General features: G+C 48.0%; 1 protein-coding gene across 2 annotated transcripts; it reads right to left on the reverse strand.

The window, feature by feature from the left end:
• Positions 1-8: 8 nt before the first annotated feature.
• Positions 9-17116, reverse strand: Tmprss4 (transmembrane serine protease 4). 2 transcript variants are annotated; one of them, XM_029554966.1, is made up of 11 exons: positions 16996-17116; positions 13141-13254; positions 10364-10516; positions 9052-9181; positions 6149-6250; positions 5249-5289; positions 3512-3671; positions 2416-2582; positions 1428-1526; positions 1095-1237; positions 9-210 (listed from the first exon to the last, which is right to left on the reverse strand). In XM_029554966.1, the coding sequence occupies exons 1-11, from the start codon at positions 17018-17020 to the stop codon at positions 175-177; spliced, it is 1170 nt and encodes a 389-aa protein (XP_029410826.1). In that variant the 5' UTR covers positions 17021-17116; the 3' UTR covers positions 9-174. The 2 variants fall into 2 exon arrangements, with proteins under 2 accessions (XP_029410826.1, XP_029410825.1); XM_029554965.1 differs by lacking the exon at positions 9-210 and having other exon boundaries at positions 899-1237.
• Positions 17117-18002: the final 886 nt, after the last annotated feature.

The raw sequence follows: 18002 nt of genomic DNA on the forward strand, positions 1-18002 counted from the left end.
TAGGAAGTTCTCAAATAGGTTGACAGAGCCAATGAATGAGCAGAAAACAAACTAAGAACATGTCAGATAGTGAAAAATGCACCTATTGGGGTGTTTTTTTTTTTTAAACCAACTCTCTATAAACCCAGTAACACTATGGCTTGATTGTCTTCTTGTGCATCCTCACTATGGCCATCAGGAGCTCCTAGAAGGCAGACACTGTCTCCAAACCTGCCAATGTTCATGACACACAAGAGATGATTAAGATATGCCCTTGAATGAGGATCTTAATGAGTGCAGATGAGAGTAGGCGCTAAGGAATAAAAATGGTTCCAAGATCCTCTGGAGGCTTGAGGTAGTAAGAAGATATGCAAGGATTGCTAAGCAGTCCTGGCAGCCATGGGGATGTCAGGAGGGGACATGCAGTAAGGCTTATCTAGCACGAGATGGTTTTTCTAATAAAGTAGAACAGGGACAGTCACAGGAAAGAGAGACCTGGAGTCCCTGTACTCAAGGGGATCATAACCTGAAGATGATGAAAAGCAAGGGTGGGTGATGAAGGTGGCAATGTCCTCTTTATATGTGAAGTAGACATTTAAGATCATTCTATCCATCCACCTACTCACTCATCTATCCATCCATCTATCCATTCATCCATCCACTCATCCATCCATTTATCCAACTATCCTTCCACCCACTCATCTATCCACTCCATCCATCCATCCATCCATCCACTCTTCCATCCATCCATTCTTCCATCCATCCATCCATGCACTCTTCCATCCATCATCCATCTATTCAACCACTCATCCATCCATCCATCCACCCACCCATCCATCCATCCTCCATCCATCCATCCATCCATCCATCATCCATCTGCCCATCCATCCATCCATCCATCCATCCATCATTCTTCCTTCCACCCATCCATCCATCATCTACCCACTCACCCATCTAACCACCTGCCTACCAATTCTTCTATCTTTATCTGACTACATTTCTTCCTCCCTTCACCACAAATTGAGTGACCATGTTACACAGCTTGTGGGTTTTCACACCTCTCCAGAACCTACATCCCCACTCATTGAACTCCCCATGATCCTTGAAGGACCCACCTGGCAGGTGTCCACACCACCATGTGGGATACCTGCACACAACATCTCAGCAGTGACTTCCCCCTGGTATGCATCTTCTGCATTGCAATGCACGCTGTCGATGACCTGGACTGATGCCTGCAGCAGTATATCAGACATCTTCCCTGGGAGGTTGAAAACAAGACTTTGTTATTCTTGCCTTTACCTTTTAATTCTCTAGGCCACCAATACTCTTTGCTATCTAGAATTTTGGTGTCTGGTTTGCTAGGATGGGCTTTTCTTTCTTATCACCTCTGGGAGGTTCTTCCTCATGCAAGGGTGTCTGTACCCTGAGGTCCTGAGCCCAGGACATACCTCCATTCTGCTCTGTAAAGCCCCATCCAATGACCCAGAGCGGTGTGGCTGGAATGAGCTCCTCATCAGAGAAAGGCAGGCAGATGGGCCTGACTGTGCCTGCCAGGGGAGAGGGAGAGGGAGAGGGAGAGGGAGAGGGAGAGGGAGAGAATATATTAGAGTTGGGTTATAGGGTTTTTGTTTGTTTTCTGTATATTCTGCTTTGACATGTTGGGGATCTTGCTGGTCTAGATGAGACTGGATTAGATAATTCCCAGAGAGAATAAACCAATTTTCAGCAAGCATGCCTCCAATATGCAAACCAATTAACCCAGAGCCCATATCCTTGACCACCTCCTTTACCTCACTGTCACATACCAAGGAAATATTTTTCTCTGTCCTAAATCATCCCAGGTCTAGGTACTAAAAAGCTGGAGAGAGAATATAGAGAGAATTATTCTCACTCTCCAATCTGAAGCATGCTCAAACTTGCCTACCTAACATACCCCCTGCCTTCCCATGGAAACACATGGAAGACTTTGGGCTGCTCCCCCCTCCCTTTCCCTTCTGTCTGCTGACATATGCAAATGCACACACATCAAAACAAATTTTAAAAAAGGAAGTACTGAGTTCCTTACTCCTGAAGGAGAGCAAGCCAGAGCACATAGCCCTTTAGCAGGGATATTGTGCAGGACCTTGGGAACTGGTCAGGGGTGGGAATGGACTACACAATTGGGGCTTCAACAACTCCAAGATTTGATAACTCTGATTCTCCAAATGGAGCAAACAGACCTCAGAAGGATCTCTGATAGGGCAAGGCATGAGTGTTAGCTGGTGGCCAGAGCAGTCTTGTGGCACCAGTGATACTGGGGTGACATTAGTTGGACACCAATGGATAAGCTGAGGTTTGGAGAGGGAACATGATGTGCTTGAGGCTACTTAGTGAGCTAGAGGCAGAGCAGAAGCATGGCTGACCTGAGGGGCTCTGTCCCCCAGAACCACTTCTCACCTGAGAATGTGAGTGGGGACTTCAGCTTTACGAGGGCAATGTCCTTTTCTTTGGGGTACAGGGGGTTGTGCTCAGTGATGAAGATCTTGGCCACAGGCAAGGACAGTAAGTCATCCAATTTTTCTGAGCCGACCCTCACTTTCCAGTTGGACAAATCGAGATGCTTCCTGGGGACACAGATTTCTGGGTTTAAGATGGGAGCCAAGCACAAAGAGGCTTTGTTTGCCTAGGCCTGGGTCCCCAGATGTGCTGGGGCCTAGGAGGTTATATGATGGTGGGAACAGGGGTGGTGGAGAAGGACAGTCTGAGGAGCAGGCTTAGAAAGGAGATCTGATTCTTTTTCCTCAGTGAAAAGTGCCCAAGGAAGCATCTACCTGGGCTGGGAAGAGGGCCACCCACGCCTGAGCCCTGGGGTTCTGGCAGTTTCTTCCTGCTCTCTTGCTTGTGTTATTTATATTGTGGTCAGTTGAGTCATGGACTTGTGTTTCTTCCTCTCCACCCTAGGTGCTACTTGTATGTGGAGAACTTTTCCCAGGCGAGGATTTGGAGCTCTTGTCAGAGTCTCAAAAGGTAAAGAAGCCCTGGGCTAGACTGGGACAGGTAGTGATGGGGTCTCTGTGATGTATGGGGGTATACCACCTGGAAGGGGATGGACAGGAATGAATGAATGGTAGTGAAGAGGGCCCAAGTGTGGCCCTTCCTCAAGGTCTTGCCAGGCCCCTCTCTTCCGGACTGAAAGGTTATCTATACCTGGTTCAGTTTCTAGACAGGCCATTTCCTGGAAGGCTGGAAAGGAAGAAGTAAGTTCTTGGGAGCCCAAACGTGTGGGGAAGTCATGAGCGGAATGAGTGTACTGTGGGGTGAAGACCCTGAGTATTTGATGGCTTCCTATCCAGCACGGGTCAAGCTTGGTGACGAGCACACTCTGCTCAGACTCCAGTACCTAACAGGGCATCATGGCCAGTATGTCATTGTGAAGGCTCTACCGGAAGTGGTTCCAGGGAACCATGGTGGGCAGTTATTAGGAAACAGGTCAGGAGGCTGGCTCCTCCATGACCTCTATCCCTCCTGGCCCGCTCACAGCTAGGAGTCTTACCGGAAGCAATGGGCAGCTGTGAGGATCCAGTGGGGGTCCAGGATACTCCCACCACAGATGTGCTGCTTGTTATACTGGATGGTGACCTGCCATGGCCAAGACTCCATGGAGGCTTTCTGCCCACCTACCACCCGAGGAGTCTTCAGGCTTTTTCCGCAGGCTGGACTCAGCAGGAAAGAAGAAGGGGAAGTTAGGCTTCTGGGGAGGGGCGGCCTGACCCAAGAGCCCTGTGTTTACTCAGAGTAGAGCCCTGAGGAATGGTACTGATAGGGTGGAGAGGACCTTCCCTCTACAGGTTCTGAATTGTTCCTGGAAGAATATAGAGAATCCCAGACCACAGGCTTTCCCTGAAATCTCTCTCCCCTTTGAGTGTGTTTAGGAGTTTAGATTATGAACATGGGTATGTCCATTGAGTTGCGAATTAATGTTTTTCATACCAAATAAGGAAGCAGTATTGTGGATTCTGAAAGCTCTGCCTAGGTGGAATGCCCCCAGCCACTCCCTGCTAAGTAACAGAAAACAGCCACAAACTACTTTGGCATCAGGAAGTAGGAAGAAAGTTCTAGAAACTAGATCTTCCCATACCAAACTCAACTTTTCCTAAGTTTCTTCCCCCTGCTGGGGTGGGGGGAGGGGTGCTCCTCATTGGCTAGCCTATCTTCTCCTGACTTAGCTTTCATATCTGATCCTTGAACAGTACCAGGCCTGGAGAGATGGCTCAGTGGTGAAGAGTGCTTACTGCTCTTCCAGAGGACCTGAGTTCTAGTCCCAGCACCCATAACTGCCTGTAACTCTGGCTCCAGGGGATCCAATGCCCTCTTCTGGCCTCCATGGGCACCTGTACTCATGTATACTACCCCCTACACATAATTAAAAGAATAATAAACAAATAAAAAAACTCTAGTGCCACCTCCCTGCCCTGTTCTGTGCTTCTCTGGTCCATTAGACACCCCCTGCCATGACGGTCTTTCCAATAGGGAAAGGCTACCCTTTTTCCTGCCTGGCCCTGTGCTTTACAAACACTGTCTGATCCAACCCTGTTTGCCCCCTTGCTCATTCACTCAGGGCCTTTTTGATGGCAAGATGGGATCTAGACTCCTTTGCAGTGCTCCACATGGTCTTATATAAAAGCTCTGTCCAGCCAATAACCTGCTTGTCTATGGTTTGAGTGTGCTCTGAGAAAGCCACTTAGTCCTGATGTAGTGGTCAGGTGGAACCTTTAAGAAGCATAACCTAGTGGCCCCTAAGGTCTGGTGCCAGAGGGTGCTAACGTAGTTCTCATGTGATACCTGAGCTCCTATGAGAGTAAGTTGTTGCTAGACAGAGCCCACCTCTGAATGGATCCCTGGCTTCTGTTTTGCACATAACCCACCATGGTCTATCATCCAAAGTTAGGCCCCTACCAGAGGCCAAACCATAGGAGCTTCCTGATCTTAGACCTTCAGCCTCCAAAACAGTGAGCTAACTAAACCTCTTTTCTCTATGAAGTTTGCCTGCTACAGGTATTTCATTGCAGTCTAATACACTCAGGACATAGGCTGTGAGCAGATGATAGAAGGGAGTTTTTTGTTTTTTTTTTGTTTTTTTTTTTTTTAGCATTAACCACTTGAGGGAACACTGACGTATAAGCCCAAGGTTGGATCTAAACAGTGGGAATTAGAGAATGGGAGATGGAGGAAGGAGAATTGCCCATTGCTGGCCTAGTCCCCCAAACCTTCAGAGATGAGGCATACTCACCGAGGCAGTACAGGGAAACCAGGGAGCCTGAGAGGCAGGGCCTGGAAGAGAGACATAGGGCCATAAGGGGTCTGCTTCTCTTTGGCTAGGAGGTAGGAGCTCTGGTCTTGTGAAACTGCTGATTCAAGCCCTTCCCAATACTTCATAATGGGGCCTGTGTAGAAACTGCATCAACACTCTGTGTGGTTCGATTTGATTCAACACTTCCAGTGCTGTGCATCTACCATGTGGGGAACCCTGGCCAGTGCAAAGTCAGCCTAGACTCCTGGCAGCCTGAGTGGGAAGGAAGCAGGGCCCAGAACAGAACCCTCTGTAGCCTTTCCCAGTGGAAGAAAAGGTTTCGGTGGAATCAGGCAGCATTCTACTACCAACCCTCTCCTTTCAAAGATTTATTGTGATAAGTGAGCAGCTGGCACAGCATTCTCTGAATGCTACGAAGCCAGTGCATTCCTCAGTCCCTGCTGCTGGGTTAGGTTTCATTTGGCTGCAGCTGTGCTGTAATGAGGGGCTGGGGTGCCTTTCCTGGAGTGTTGGCGGTGGGAAGGTCCTACTTTAGCTTAGGGAAGTGGTAGAGATGGAAAAAGTGACTTTTGGACTCTTGCCTATTGGGCAAGTTATTAGGGAACCTGGGGTAGTTGCAGAAAACATTTGTCTGTATTGTTCAGGAGAATAGAAGGTCCCTTGACCCATTCCTTTGTCTTTGATAGGACAGCATACATTATCCAACTGTCCATTGTAGTATAAAAAAATGCAACACAATACCCCTGAGCCTGGAAATGATATTCTGTAGCTCTGGACATTTAAAGATCTGCTTGGCTGAGAGTTCTTCCTGTTGCCCAGTTCCTGTTGCTCTTGCTGTCAGTCTGCCCCTGCAGGTCAGAAGGGGTCCCTTTTACTTACCCACTTCCATTCAGCACCTGAAGCTCCTGGTTGTTTCCTGTGACTTCAACGACATCCAGATCCTGGTTCTGGCCAATCTCCACAGCCCTGAAAGTGGGTTGGCTGAAGTAGGGAGAGTAAACTGTGAGCAGAGGTTGGAACTAGATGGTAGAAACGGTCCCGATCCCAGGAGAGAGAGTGACAGGAAGGACAAACGGGTGTAGCAGGGTAACACAGGTGGGCTAGGTCAGTGGGGGCGGGGCCTGCTTTGCCATATTACCAAAGAACCCAGAACTCTGCAGAAGTGCCAGTGTTCTCCTTTCCCAGCACCCAGCTCTGCCCCAACCTCCCATGTCTCAGCAGCTCTTCTGGCTCACATCAACAAGAACAAAGACATAAAGGGACACAGGTGAACGCTCTTCTCAGTGTAGAGGGAACTGGAGTGTGGCTATCCAGTTTTCCAGATGAGGAACCTGGTCTGACTTTGATAGTGCCTTGGAGATAGTGGAAGCCTGGGCCATCCTCATGTGAATCCAGAGAAGAGTCCCTCTAACTTAGATCCTGGGTTTCCTGGATTTAAGTTTTCCTCCTCAAGGAAGACTTCCCCAATTACTTCCATCTCTATGAGTTGTCATTGAATTTTCTTCTAAATCTTTCCTTTCCTCCTCAGTCTGTGCCACCAGTACAAGCTCTGCACAGAGATCTAGGATCATTCCACAGTCCGACTGGATGACACACACTTTGGGCACGCCAGCACTGTCTGGGTGCTGGATGTGGGAACATCAGAGTCTGCCTTAAGAGTCCTCAAGACCAGGCTGGAGAGATGGCTCAGCAGTTAAGAGCACTGGTTGCTCTTGCAGAGGACCAGGGTTCAGTTCCCAGTACCTACATGACAGCTAACAACTGTCACCGCAGTTCCAGGGGATCTGACACCTTCTTCTGGCCTCTGCAGGCATTGTACACATGGGTGCACTTACATACACGGAGGCAAAACATTCATACACATAAAATAAGAATAAATAATTTCTTAAAAAGAGCCCTCAAGACCTAAGTTTTTATGCCAGCTCTGACACCAGTTTTGTGTGTAACCCTGAGCAGGTCACATCCATCCTCTGGATCTCTCTGAACCTGTTTTTTCTTCTGTAAAATGATGTATGGGCCAGGTGACCCTTTGCAGTTCCTCCTATCCTGGGCTTATGGTTTTGTGTTCCGAGGACAAGAAGGTCCTTCAATCCAGGCAGAAGAAAGACAGTAGAGAGATTTGAACATAGAAATCTGTCTCAGGGGCGATGACGCTGGGAGCGGACATACTGAGGAAAGCTAACCTTTTGATTTCATAAACCCCAAGCAGCCAAGTAGCTCAGTGACCCCCCCTCCCCCCGCCTCTGAAATTCTGGAGGTTACCACTTTAAGAACCCCAGCAGGCCCCAGGTTTCATAACAGCTTCAGCCTACTGTGCTGGGTCCAGCTGACACTGCAGTTGGCTGGACCGCAGTGGAGGAGGGGCTGACATGGGGAGGACAGTAGGTTTTGGGCATGCTTCCAGGCCTGCTTGGAAATGAGGGTGGTAGGGTATCCTTTCTAGAGGGGTCTAGAGTGCCCCCTAGGAGGGAAGAGAGCAGAAACCTCATAACCAGGGGGTAGAGGGCACAGAGGTCGAATCCATTTGTGATGGCTGCCTGGAACATTTCTTGGACAGAACCTTGAGATTGCTTTAGGGATCCGTGGAGAGAGTTCTGTGATCAGTTGGCAATGTCTGTCTAGTAGTCATCATTTCTGGCTTGTCTCTGGGCTCAGTTTCTTAGCATCCCAAGGAAGTTTGGGACCTGCCAGGGGGAGTTTAATCCCACTCTGCAGCAGAATACCTTGGTTCCTTTCCATTCTCTCTAGGTAGGCCCCTCAGGGATCAACTCTCACTTACTCTTCCTTCACTGATGAAGTCTTGTGAGAAGAGAGAATTCCCAGCACACAAACAGAGGCGGATTCTATGTGAGCTTCTGGTGCCAGGAATCAGGGTCCTGGCACAGATTTTAGTCCTGTACTACTACTGCGGCTACTGCCTCAGAAAGCCACTTACTTTCTTGAAGCCTACTTTGTAGCACAGATATAATAATAACTATGCTTTGGGTTTTCTGCCAAGATCAAATGAATATAAATATAATATCATGCTAAACACCCTTCATGTAATTACGTACCTCCACTCCAGATTTGGGACTGTTTCTGGAATTTGCTGAAAGAGCTGGGATTGCTGATGATGGGGCCTCAACAGAACCAGGCTGGATGACTATTTTAGTGTTCCAGTGCTGGGATGGAACCCAGGGCTTTGTACGTGCCAGGCAAGTGCTCTGCCACTGAGCCACACCTCAAGCCCTCCTCCCCTCTAAATTTTAACCTGCAGGACTTTGCATAATAAATGAGGCTTTTTTATTATTGGTCAGGGAACCTTCTTACAAAGGACAAGAGTGATAAAAGGGGAAAGAGGACTGCAGAGAAACTAAAAGTATGTGTGTGTGCATATGTGTGTGCATGTATGTGCACGATGTGTGTATATGTGGTGTGTGGTGTATGCATGTGATGTGTGTATATGTGTGCACACACGTGATGTGTGCTTATGTGGTGTGCATGTGGTATACCTATGCAGTGTGTGTGTGTGTGTGTGTGTGTGTGTGCGCGTGTGTGCCCCGCCATCTTTCTTGTGAGATTGGGATTGTTTCCTCTAATTAACTTTTGAGGAAACTGAGGCAGAAGGGGATTTGCCTTCTTATCACTTTTAAGTGAGTCCTGGGATTCAAACACAGGTCTATGTGAATCCAATGCCTGTGCTTTTAGGGGGAAAGGATTAAGGGAGGAGAAGCAGCAAAGAGGAAGGAAGGCAGGGGAGAAGAGGTTTCTGGGGTGAGGTGACTGCTTCCTGGGTTGGGTACCTGTCATAGCCCATCTGCCTGCAGGCTGTCTTGGCCAATGTTTCTGTGAAGTTGTCGAAACAGGCAGAGGCCCAGGTCCCTGTGGTCATGTCCAGTACCTGCAGGGTGGATCGGTCCTTGGAGAGACGGACTGGGAGGGGAGGAGCCTGAGTCAGCTGAAGGGTGGAGCCTCTCTAGCCCAGCCCCTCAGAACTTATCATGAGATAAGCCTCTCTGACACCCCCCCTCCAGTGAGGACATGCTCAATATCAAGGGACATTCCTCCAGTTGACTAGTTTTGATGGTAGCTAGGGTGAGCCTGACCTACCTCCCAGGCACAATGACTAATAGTCTGATTGCTCTCAGGGATTTCAGATTTTCATTGTTGTTTGGTTGAGACAGTGTTTCCCTGTAGCTCCAGCTGGCCTGGAAATCACTATATAGACCAGGCTGGCCTCGATCTCAGAGATTCACCTACCTCCTCCTCCCTCTGCCTCTCGAGTGCTGGGATTAAATGGAAATCACTATATAGACCAGGCTGGCCTCGATCTCACAGAGATTCACCTACCTCCTCCTCCCTCTGCCTCTCGAGTGCTGGGATTAAAGGCATGTACTACCATACTCAGCAGGTATCAGTTCTAGCATGGTCCACACAGCTTGCCCAGTCTGGGGAAACTTCTCAGCCAGTGACCTGGATCTTTTCCATGGAAGGCCAGAGGGGGAGGTTTAGTGTGAACACTATTGGCACTAGTATGGCAGGTGCCTAGGGACATTTGTCTTTACTAAAGAAAGAACAAATATATAGGAAGTCATGGAGCTTTGACCCTCAAAATGTCCCATTACTTATCTTCTGGGCTAAGGGTCAAATGGGTCAAGTCAAGCTAGCTCAGTTCAAAGAAGATCATGGCTTTTATGTTGGAAACATCCATTCTTTTAAGGACCTCACTCTGGCCTATTTCCTAGCATGTTACAGTACACACTATGAATGGAAGGTTTGCTAACTGGTTAAATGGCTTGACAATGTCTTTTCTAGTCCCCTTGAGATACTAGATTTCACAGAAGGGAGGAATTTCCCAAGGTCATCCAATCAAGTCCTCTTTGTCAAAGTCAAGCAGGCTATGATCTCCTGTCCCCTTGGGTTCACTTTATTTCATCAAACCATTCCCGAGTCTGTACCTTGTCCAGTGCTGGGATCTAAAGGTGGGCATGCCATGGCCCCACTTTGTAGACCTTTTTCAGCAGGCTAGGAAACTGATAAAGAGTCGGACAGGTGCCACGCCTGGGCAGACTTCCTGCACTGCCCTCTTCTCTCCCCGTTAGCCCCTGGACTCACCTGCCACTGCAGGCCTCTCGGGGAAGTTCTTGACACAGTAGTCCTCATCCTCTCCAGAGGCACAGTCAAGGTGGCCGTCACATTCCTGCTCCCTCGGGATGAAGGTCAGGGGGTGTCCACAGATGAAGTAGTATTTATCCAGAATCACCTTGACTAGAAGGCATGGGGAGGGGCAGGGAGGTGGTTAAGCAGGCAGAGAGAGGCTGTTTTTTCTAAAGGTCAGGCTGGTTGGAGATAGATGTGGGTTCCAGGTCCAGTTATTCTGCTTCCTAACAGATCCAACTAGTCCTGAGGCACTGCTTTCTTGAGTGTAATAGCTCTAGCCCTGTGTCACCAAGGTGGCAGAGGAGCCAAGAGTCTCCTCTTCCAAACAATGAGATGATAATATCTATCTCACAGGCTGTTGAGAACACATGATGACCAAGGTAGTTGGCAAAATATCTAATGGTTAGCTATCAAATATTCAGTTACAGGAAAACTTTGTTTTGTTTTAGATCTGGGATTGAAAGGACATGAAGAGATTGGGGTCTTGCTTGGCAAGATGCCTGTTATCTCAGGAGTCTGCAGCCTTCAATGTATCTTACTGCTTTGGGTCAATGGAAATTCATTTAGTGTTACTAACTTTTTAGGGAGGATGGATAGTTCAACAGGTTTCTTTGGTGATAACACTCAGCTGGACACCCTTGGTAGAAGGAACTCCTCCTCCCTAAGTGAACTCTCTCTGGTCCAGCGGGACCCCTCACTGGTCCTCTGAGTGGTGGAAGCAAGTTTCTAATGGTTTCATGCATCACTGTGCTAAGGGCTTTCCATATTGTTCCCTTTTGTTCTAGCAACAGCCTTGCGAGACAGGCGTCATGACCAACTCACATCACCTGTAAGGAAGCTGAGGATGGGAGAGGTGGGATTTATGTCCCACATTGCTGATGTAGTATAGCCAGCCCCCTCTTCTCCCTCCATGATAGCAGGCCTATCAGAGAAAGCAAGCTCACTTAATATTAGCTTGAGAAAAACGGATGGCAGATCTGTTGATGCCACTGCAAAAACAGTTTGCATCTGGAATGTGCCCCAAACCAGCCTTGATGCTATTGGAAGTTAGTGGAAGCCTTAGGGGGTGAGACCTAGAAGAAGGAAGTTAGGCAATTGGGGCATACCCTTGAATGGAACTAGGAAGCCTAGGCCCATCTTCTTTCTTCACTCCCTGGCTCATGTTGGGAGGTGTTTAGAGCCCATGTTCTGTGATGTGCTGCTTCACCATAGACATAAAGCAGTGAGAAAACTAATCAGGACCTTGAACTTTCAACAAACTCTTCTATTTATAAGCTGACTATCTCAAGCATTATTATATTTATGTATTTTTGTTTGTGGAGAGGCAGGGCATGCACATGCCACAGTGCATGTGTGGAGGTCAGAGAACAGCTTTCCGGAGTTGGTTTTCTCCTTCTACCATGTGGGTCCTGGGCACTGAATTCAGGTCACTGGGTTTAGCAGCAGATGATGCCCTTACCTGCTGAGCCATCTCACTGGCAATTTGAAAATTTATTTATTTATTTATTTATTGTGTGTGTGTATGTGACAGCATGCGAGTGGAAGTCAGAGGACAACTTTTGGGTGTTGGTTTTAGGAACTTTGTTATAGTATTGGAAAGCTGACTCTAACACAATCACAACAGGTTGGACTAGCCAAAGTCAAGAAGAACTGATTTGGAGTTTTCTGCCTCTCACACCCACCCCGGGCTCTCAGGGACTACGGTGGGTGTTCATGTTGTGGATCTACATTGCTGCTACCATGAGGGAGATAGGGATTTGTTCAGTTGGAGAACTAGGGTCCTGTCCCAGCTTTGTATCTGATCCTCTCACCTGGGCTCTGAACAAGTGTAAAATAGGAGAATCTCTATGTGTCATCCAATGGGGTGGTGACTGCTCTTGACCAAATGCATTGCAGCTAAAAGTACTGGTTCTCCAAAGGCCAGCCATCCCCAGGCTGAACAGACCTGGCAAACCTATGCCCTGGGGCCTGGCTCTGAGTGAGATACAGGCCTGGAGGATGGGTGCTGCTCTACCTGCTACATGCTTTGGCTCATGAGTCTGTAGAGCATTTTACAGTGGAGAAAGCTGAGGGACCTACTCTTGGTCACACAGGAGCCAGCAGCAAGCCAAAATCACCATCCTTGACTCCTAGGCTTGTTCCCATGTGCCTTAATCCCTGCTGTGAAAACTGTGGCCAGTCCCTGCCCTGTCACAAAGTGTGCTGCTCCAGGTCATACGTGGTGCAGGCACTGGCCACAATGAAGACAGAGCTGAGATGGGCAGGTGCCATCCTGCTTAGCCATCTTCCCTGGTACCTCCTCTCTCTCCTCTCCTTACAGGCAGAAATGCTGTCTGTCCTGCCAGTCAGTAGGGTTGCACAGACACCCACCCTCCCCCGCTTCTGCCAGCTGTCAGCCTGCAGAAGATTGGAAGGAGGAGGTTGGGGGCGGGCACCCCTGCAACAGCCTGTGTGGGTTTGGAATGGGTGCCACGTGTACAGCAGCCATCTGGAAGAGAAGCCATCTGGGAGTGCTGGGGGCTGGGCTCACTTTCCCCTTTCACTCTTAGAAGGCTCCCTTCAAGAGAGATGGAGACATGGAGATCCAGCATTTTTTTTTTTTCAAAGCTTTCTGCACATCACCTGTCTATGACTGTGGGGGTGAGAGGATGAGGTGAGGACTGTCACTGAGGGGGTGAGGGAAGGTACTGTCACATAGCGGGGGAGAAAGTTGGGTAGGGGCTGTCACTTACTGAGGATAGCCACAATCACGATGCTTGCTAGGCTCAATAGTACTGCAATGATGGGGATCCCCACTTTTTTGAAGGTTTCCAAGGGCCTGCGGGGTTTGTGCAGGGGGGTGGCATCTGTGAGGAGAGAAGGACAGAGGAGAGGAGTATGCAGTCAGAAATTGGAGCCTGCCCCTGCCAAGGCCCATACTCTCTACCCTTGGCCTGTGTCAAGTGATAGTTTTGGTTAGTGGGGATTTTTCCTGCAGGCAAAACTTAGCTTTATGAGCAGGTTGTGACCCCATCTTCCCTGCCTTGCTCAGGCTTACCCATCTTTCATAAGTGTTCCTCAGATGAGCCTGTAGCTAATGCCATGTCACTTTGTCTTGCCCTAGTTTGTACCAGGTGGTGTCACTCCTGACCTGCACCTGCCCTGGCAGAGGCCTGGGCTCCTCAGGCATGTACTTGGGCACCTATCCTTCACTGACCCTGTTTGTCCTTCCCCTGACATACCTGTTTTTGAATAATTTTTCTTTTTCTTTTCTTTCTTTCTCTCTCTCTTTCTTTCTTTCTTTCCTCTTTTTTTTTTTTTTTTTTGAGACAGGGTCTCCCTGTAGCTCCAGCTGGTGTGGAACTCACTATGTAGATCAAGCTGGCCTTGATCTCATAGAGATCTGCCTGTCTCTGCCTCCCAAGTGTTGGGACTAAAGGCATGTGCTACCACACCCGGCTAAGTTTTTTTTGGTAGTACTTTTTTTTTTTTCAATTGACACATAATTGTCTATATTTATGGGGTATGGCATGGCATTTCAACGGATTCAATAGATGATAAGATCAGGGTAATTGGTATGTCTATCATCTAACACATTTATTGTTTGTGTTAGAAATATTCAGAATCCTTTTACTAGCTTTTCTGAAATATCAGTTGTTAACTGCAGCTGCCCTCCAGTGCTATAGAACATTTACATGGATATTTCTCCTCCTGTCCAGGTGTTCCTCTGATGCAATTTTATTTTTATTTTTTTATGTGTGTGAGTGTATTGCCCGCATATATGTGAGTGCACCCATGTGGTGCAATGCCTTGGAGGTCAGAAGAGGGCTTCAGATTCCCTGGGACTGGAGTTAAGGACTGCCATATAGGTGCTGGGAATTGAACCCGGGTCCTCTGCAAGAGCAGTCAGTGCTCTTAACCACTGAGCCATCTCTCCAGCCCTGCAAGTTTTTTAAAGGAATGGATCATTTAGTCCAGGCTAGCCTTGCACTCCATATGTAGCCAAGGATGATCTGAACTTCTGATTCTTCTGCTTCCACCTCCCTAGTAGTAGGATGAGAGGCATGTGTAAAGCAGTATTGGGGTGGAACCCAGGGCTTTGCGAATGGTAGGCAAGCACTCTACCAACTGAGCCACATCCCCAGTCCTCTGACTTAATATTTGCCTCCTCTCACAGTAAGTACTTAGTAGAGGCTCAGTAAATACTTGTGAACGAATGCATCCTGATGGCCCCAGTTCCAAGTCAATCCAACACACAGTGGATCCCCAGCATGCTTGTCTTTAAGGAGATTACAGTCTGAGGAAGAGGAAAGCAGGACACAGATGGCAGTTCATCATGTGGTTACAGAGAGTCTCTACCCAGGGAAGGTTGAGGGAGGCTTCCTGAGCACATAGTACTTAGATATAGGGGGAGATAGGGAATGGAGGCTCTGGACCAGTTCAGACACAAGACATGGAGGAAGGGTGCTGCAGGTTGTCTGGGGTCTTGGAGTATAAGGGGGGTTAAAGCCTGTTGGGAGGCAGGATGGCAAAGACATTTTGTGGAGACTTGGAAACTATCCTAGGGAGTTTGGAATTTGTCCTGAAGGCAGTGAGGAGCTATTGAAAAGTTTTGAGCATTAGAAAGACACGATAAGATTATTGTTTAGAAAGAGGACTTACTCTTTAGCAGGGAAGAAGAAGATTGGAAGGAAAGAGTTTGGGATCAGGGGGGTTCACACAGGAGATCATCACTGCCTAAAATTTGTAAAAATAACCACATGTCTGCCTCACATGGTATCTTCACATTTCATGGAATCTGAAATGGCCCTCACAGGCTCATGTTCTCAGTGTTTGGTTGAATGGTGGTACTATTTTGGAAAGTTCTAGAAGCTTGGAAGGTAAGGCTTAGCTGAAGGAAGTAGATCACTGAGGGTATGTCCTTGGGAGTCTTTTAGCTCAGGTGACTTCTGGTTTTGTTTTCTGTATTCCCTCTGCCATTATAGAAACTGCCCTGCCATGCCCTCCGGCCATGATGAACTGGAATTTCTGAAGCCGTGAGCCCACACAAACCCCACCTCCCCGAGCTGTCTAGTGCACATGGCTGCCTGAGGATGGAGCACGGAAAGGCTATGGAGAGTTCTCAGTAAGCCTCAGAGATAGGTTCTGCTTACTTCAGGCCCCTTTTCTTCAGGCAGTAACCAAAGAGGAGCTTTGAGGGTCTTGCTTCTAGGGGGAGCCAGAGAAGCCCAGAAGTCTAGAAAACAACCGGCAGGCTCTCTGGCCCTTCACCTCCACATGGCTTACTCCCTCATCTCCGTCAAGCCTTCCTTCCATGTCTCCTTCACGGTGAGTTCATTCTTAATCTTGCTCAAAATGCACTTCCAGCATTTTCCATCCTCTTTCCTTGCTTGCTGTCTCCCCAAAGCACTCGGGATCTCTAGTACTCTAAATTTTACTTATTTTGTCTATTTTGTTTCCTCTCATCCATCTCTGAAATGAAACCTTCATGAAGATAGTGTCTCCTGGGCACTGCTGAGTCTCTGGTGCCTAGAACAGTGCCCTGTTGCAAATGCACAGCGAGTATTCAGTAGACAGTGAAATGGTCTGTTCATGGCGCTGTTCTTTTAAGCACGCCTCATTCGCCTTTCTCCCAGCTCCCATTTTATTCTACTCTACTGATGTCAGTCACGTGTCTGCCCCTATCCCTTTCTTCTGTTCTTCAAACCTTGAGAATGGCATCCTGCGCAAGGTTAGCGCCCAGTAAATGCTGATACCAAGGAATCTGTTAAGAGAAAGCTGAAACTTTGAGCTTCCCCAACAGAGACTTTTAACCTGACAGAGGCCCAGCATGGGGGTGTGGATACCAGGTGGCACTGCCTGTAAATGATTAAGACCTGGCATAAAGCAGGCTATCAATAATGCTAGCTGGTCCTGTTTTTAAAGTTCCTATGGCCAGTCTTCGATAGCCTGGACACATATTTGAGCTTATTCATTCATCATGATTTGTTTGTTGGACACCTGCTTCTGGGGACATGAGTTTGGTTTGTTTTCTTGAAGAGGAAATGCTCCATTGGAGAGGCCATGAGCCCTGTGTCCACCTCAAAAGCCTGGGCCTCCTGTCTACTCTCAGGGAACAGTCAGGAAGGGATGTGGTATCAGATGGAGCTCAAGTTCATGAACTTACTGAGCTATAAATAGCCTCCCTGCCTGTTGTTGCTTCTTTCTTTCCTGCACACTGCTGCTGGACAGAGCTTCCTGAAAGATGGCTTTCAGCCTGTCCCTTCCCCCTGGAGTGCCTAGAGGGGCTCCTGTAACATCCACTGATCTACCTCACAACTCTGAACCTTCCAAGCCAATGTGATTGGCCCCACTTTCCCAGCCAAATAAATTTCACTGCTAGTTTTCAGCAGCCCCTGTTCAGCATAGGTGGTTGGCTCCCTGACCCTGAATAACCCAAGTTAATCTTCACTGGCCGTGAATGGACCCTGTTAGTCCTCACCTCTGAATCTGAGCCCTCTCTCTCTCCCTCCCCCACCTCCCTCCCTCTCACCTTACTACCCCTGCTGGTTAATTTATCCTTTAGGCCTAGCCTATAGTGGTATTTCCAACCACTTAGCAGCACTGACCTTTCTTCCCAAGTTTGTGTCCCATCAGGTGTTGGGAGCCAATTCAGCTGTGTTCTGGCTTGGTAGTTCTCAGGCTTGTTCATGGGGTAAGCCCTGGGAAGCCTGGTATCCTTTGGGGACACTGTGGGTTGTTATATAACTCCAAAGTACAAACCAGGAGCTGTTTCTGTTTGCTGAGGAGTCATTGTTTCTGGTAATTATTAACTTGACTCAAATACACTGTCATGTGAGTGGGATTGGCCACTTTCTTACCAATTTATTCCAATGAATTTGTTCCCTGTTCTTTTCGTTTTGCTGATCTAGTAGACCATCAGGAGCAGGTATCAATGATTTAAGAAAATGTAATAGGAAGAGAAAAAAAACCCTTAAATTTGAGGAATTTCTATTTATTCTCTTATTTGTATCCTGTAAGTCAGGACTATATAGCTATTTCTTTCCTGGCAGTGAAAAATGCAGTGGCCAGCATTTCTCGGCAGCAGGTGCTGCAGGAGGCATGAGCCTTGGCTGACTTCCTCATGGCTGTAGCCCAATATCAGCTCTGGGCCTGGCACAAAGAATAAACTAGGGAGCCATTGTTGTAGACCTTTTAGGTTTGTTGGCTCTGTTTTCCCAGAGACTAGTTCTTACTTTTAGAATGAATCCCGGAATTTGCAGGTACACAGTATTTGTTGTTGAATGTTGAGGGGGTGGGAGGATTGATGCCACCCACAGCATTTAGCACTGGGTGGTATTGAGAGTTACATAAGAGTGGGTCAGGGGGCTGAGAGATGGCTCAGCAGTTAAGAGCACTGGCTGCTCTTGCAAAGGACCTGGGTTTGGTTTCCAGCACTCACATCGTAGCTAACAATCATCCATAACTCCAGTTCTGGGGGCTCCAACACCCTCTTTTGACCACCACAGACATTGCATGACATGGGTTTACTTACATACATGCAGGGAATTCACTCATACACATAAAATCGAGTTAATAAATAAAATACTTTAAAAAAGAGTTGCTCAGGGGACTG

This window comes from Nannospalax galili, unplaced genomic scaffold (genome assembly GCF_000622305.1).
Source record: "Nannospalax galili isolate Female #2095 unplaced genomic scaffold, S.galili_v1.0 scaffold265, whole genome shotgun sequence".
Classification (NCBI taxonomy): domain Eukaryota; kingdom Metazoa; phylum Chordata; class Mammalia; order Rodentia; family Spalacidae; genus Nannospalax; species Nannospalax galili.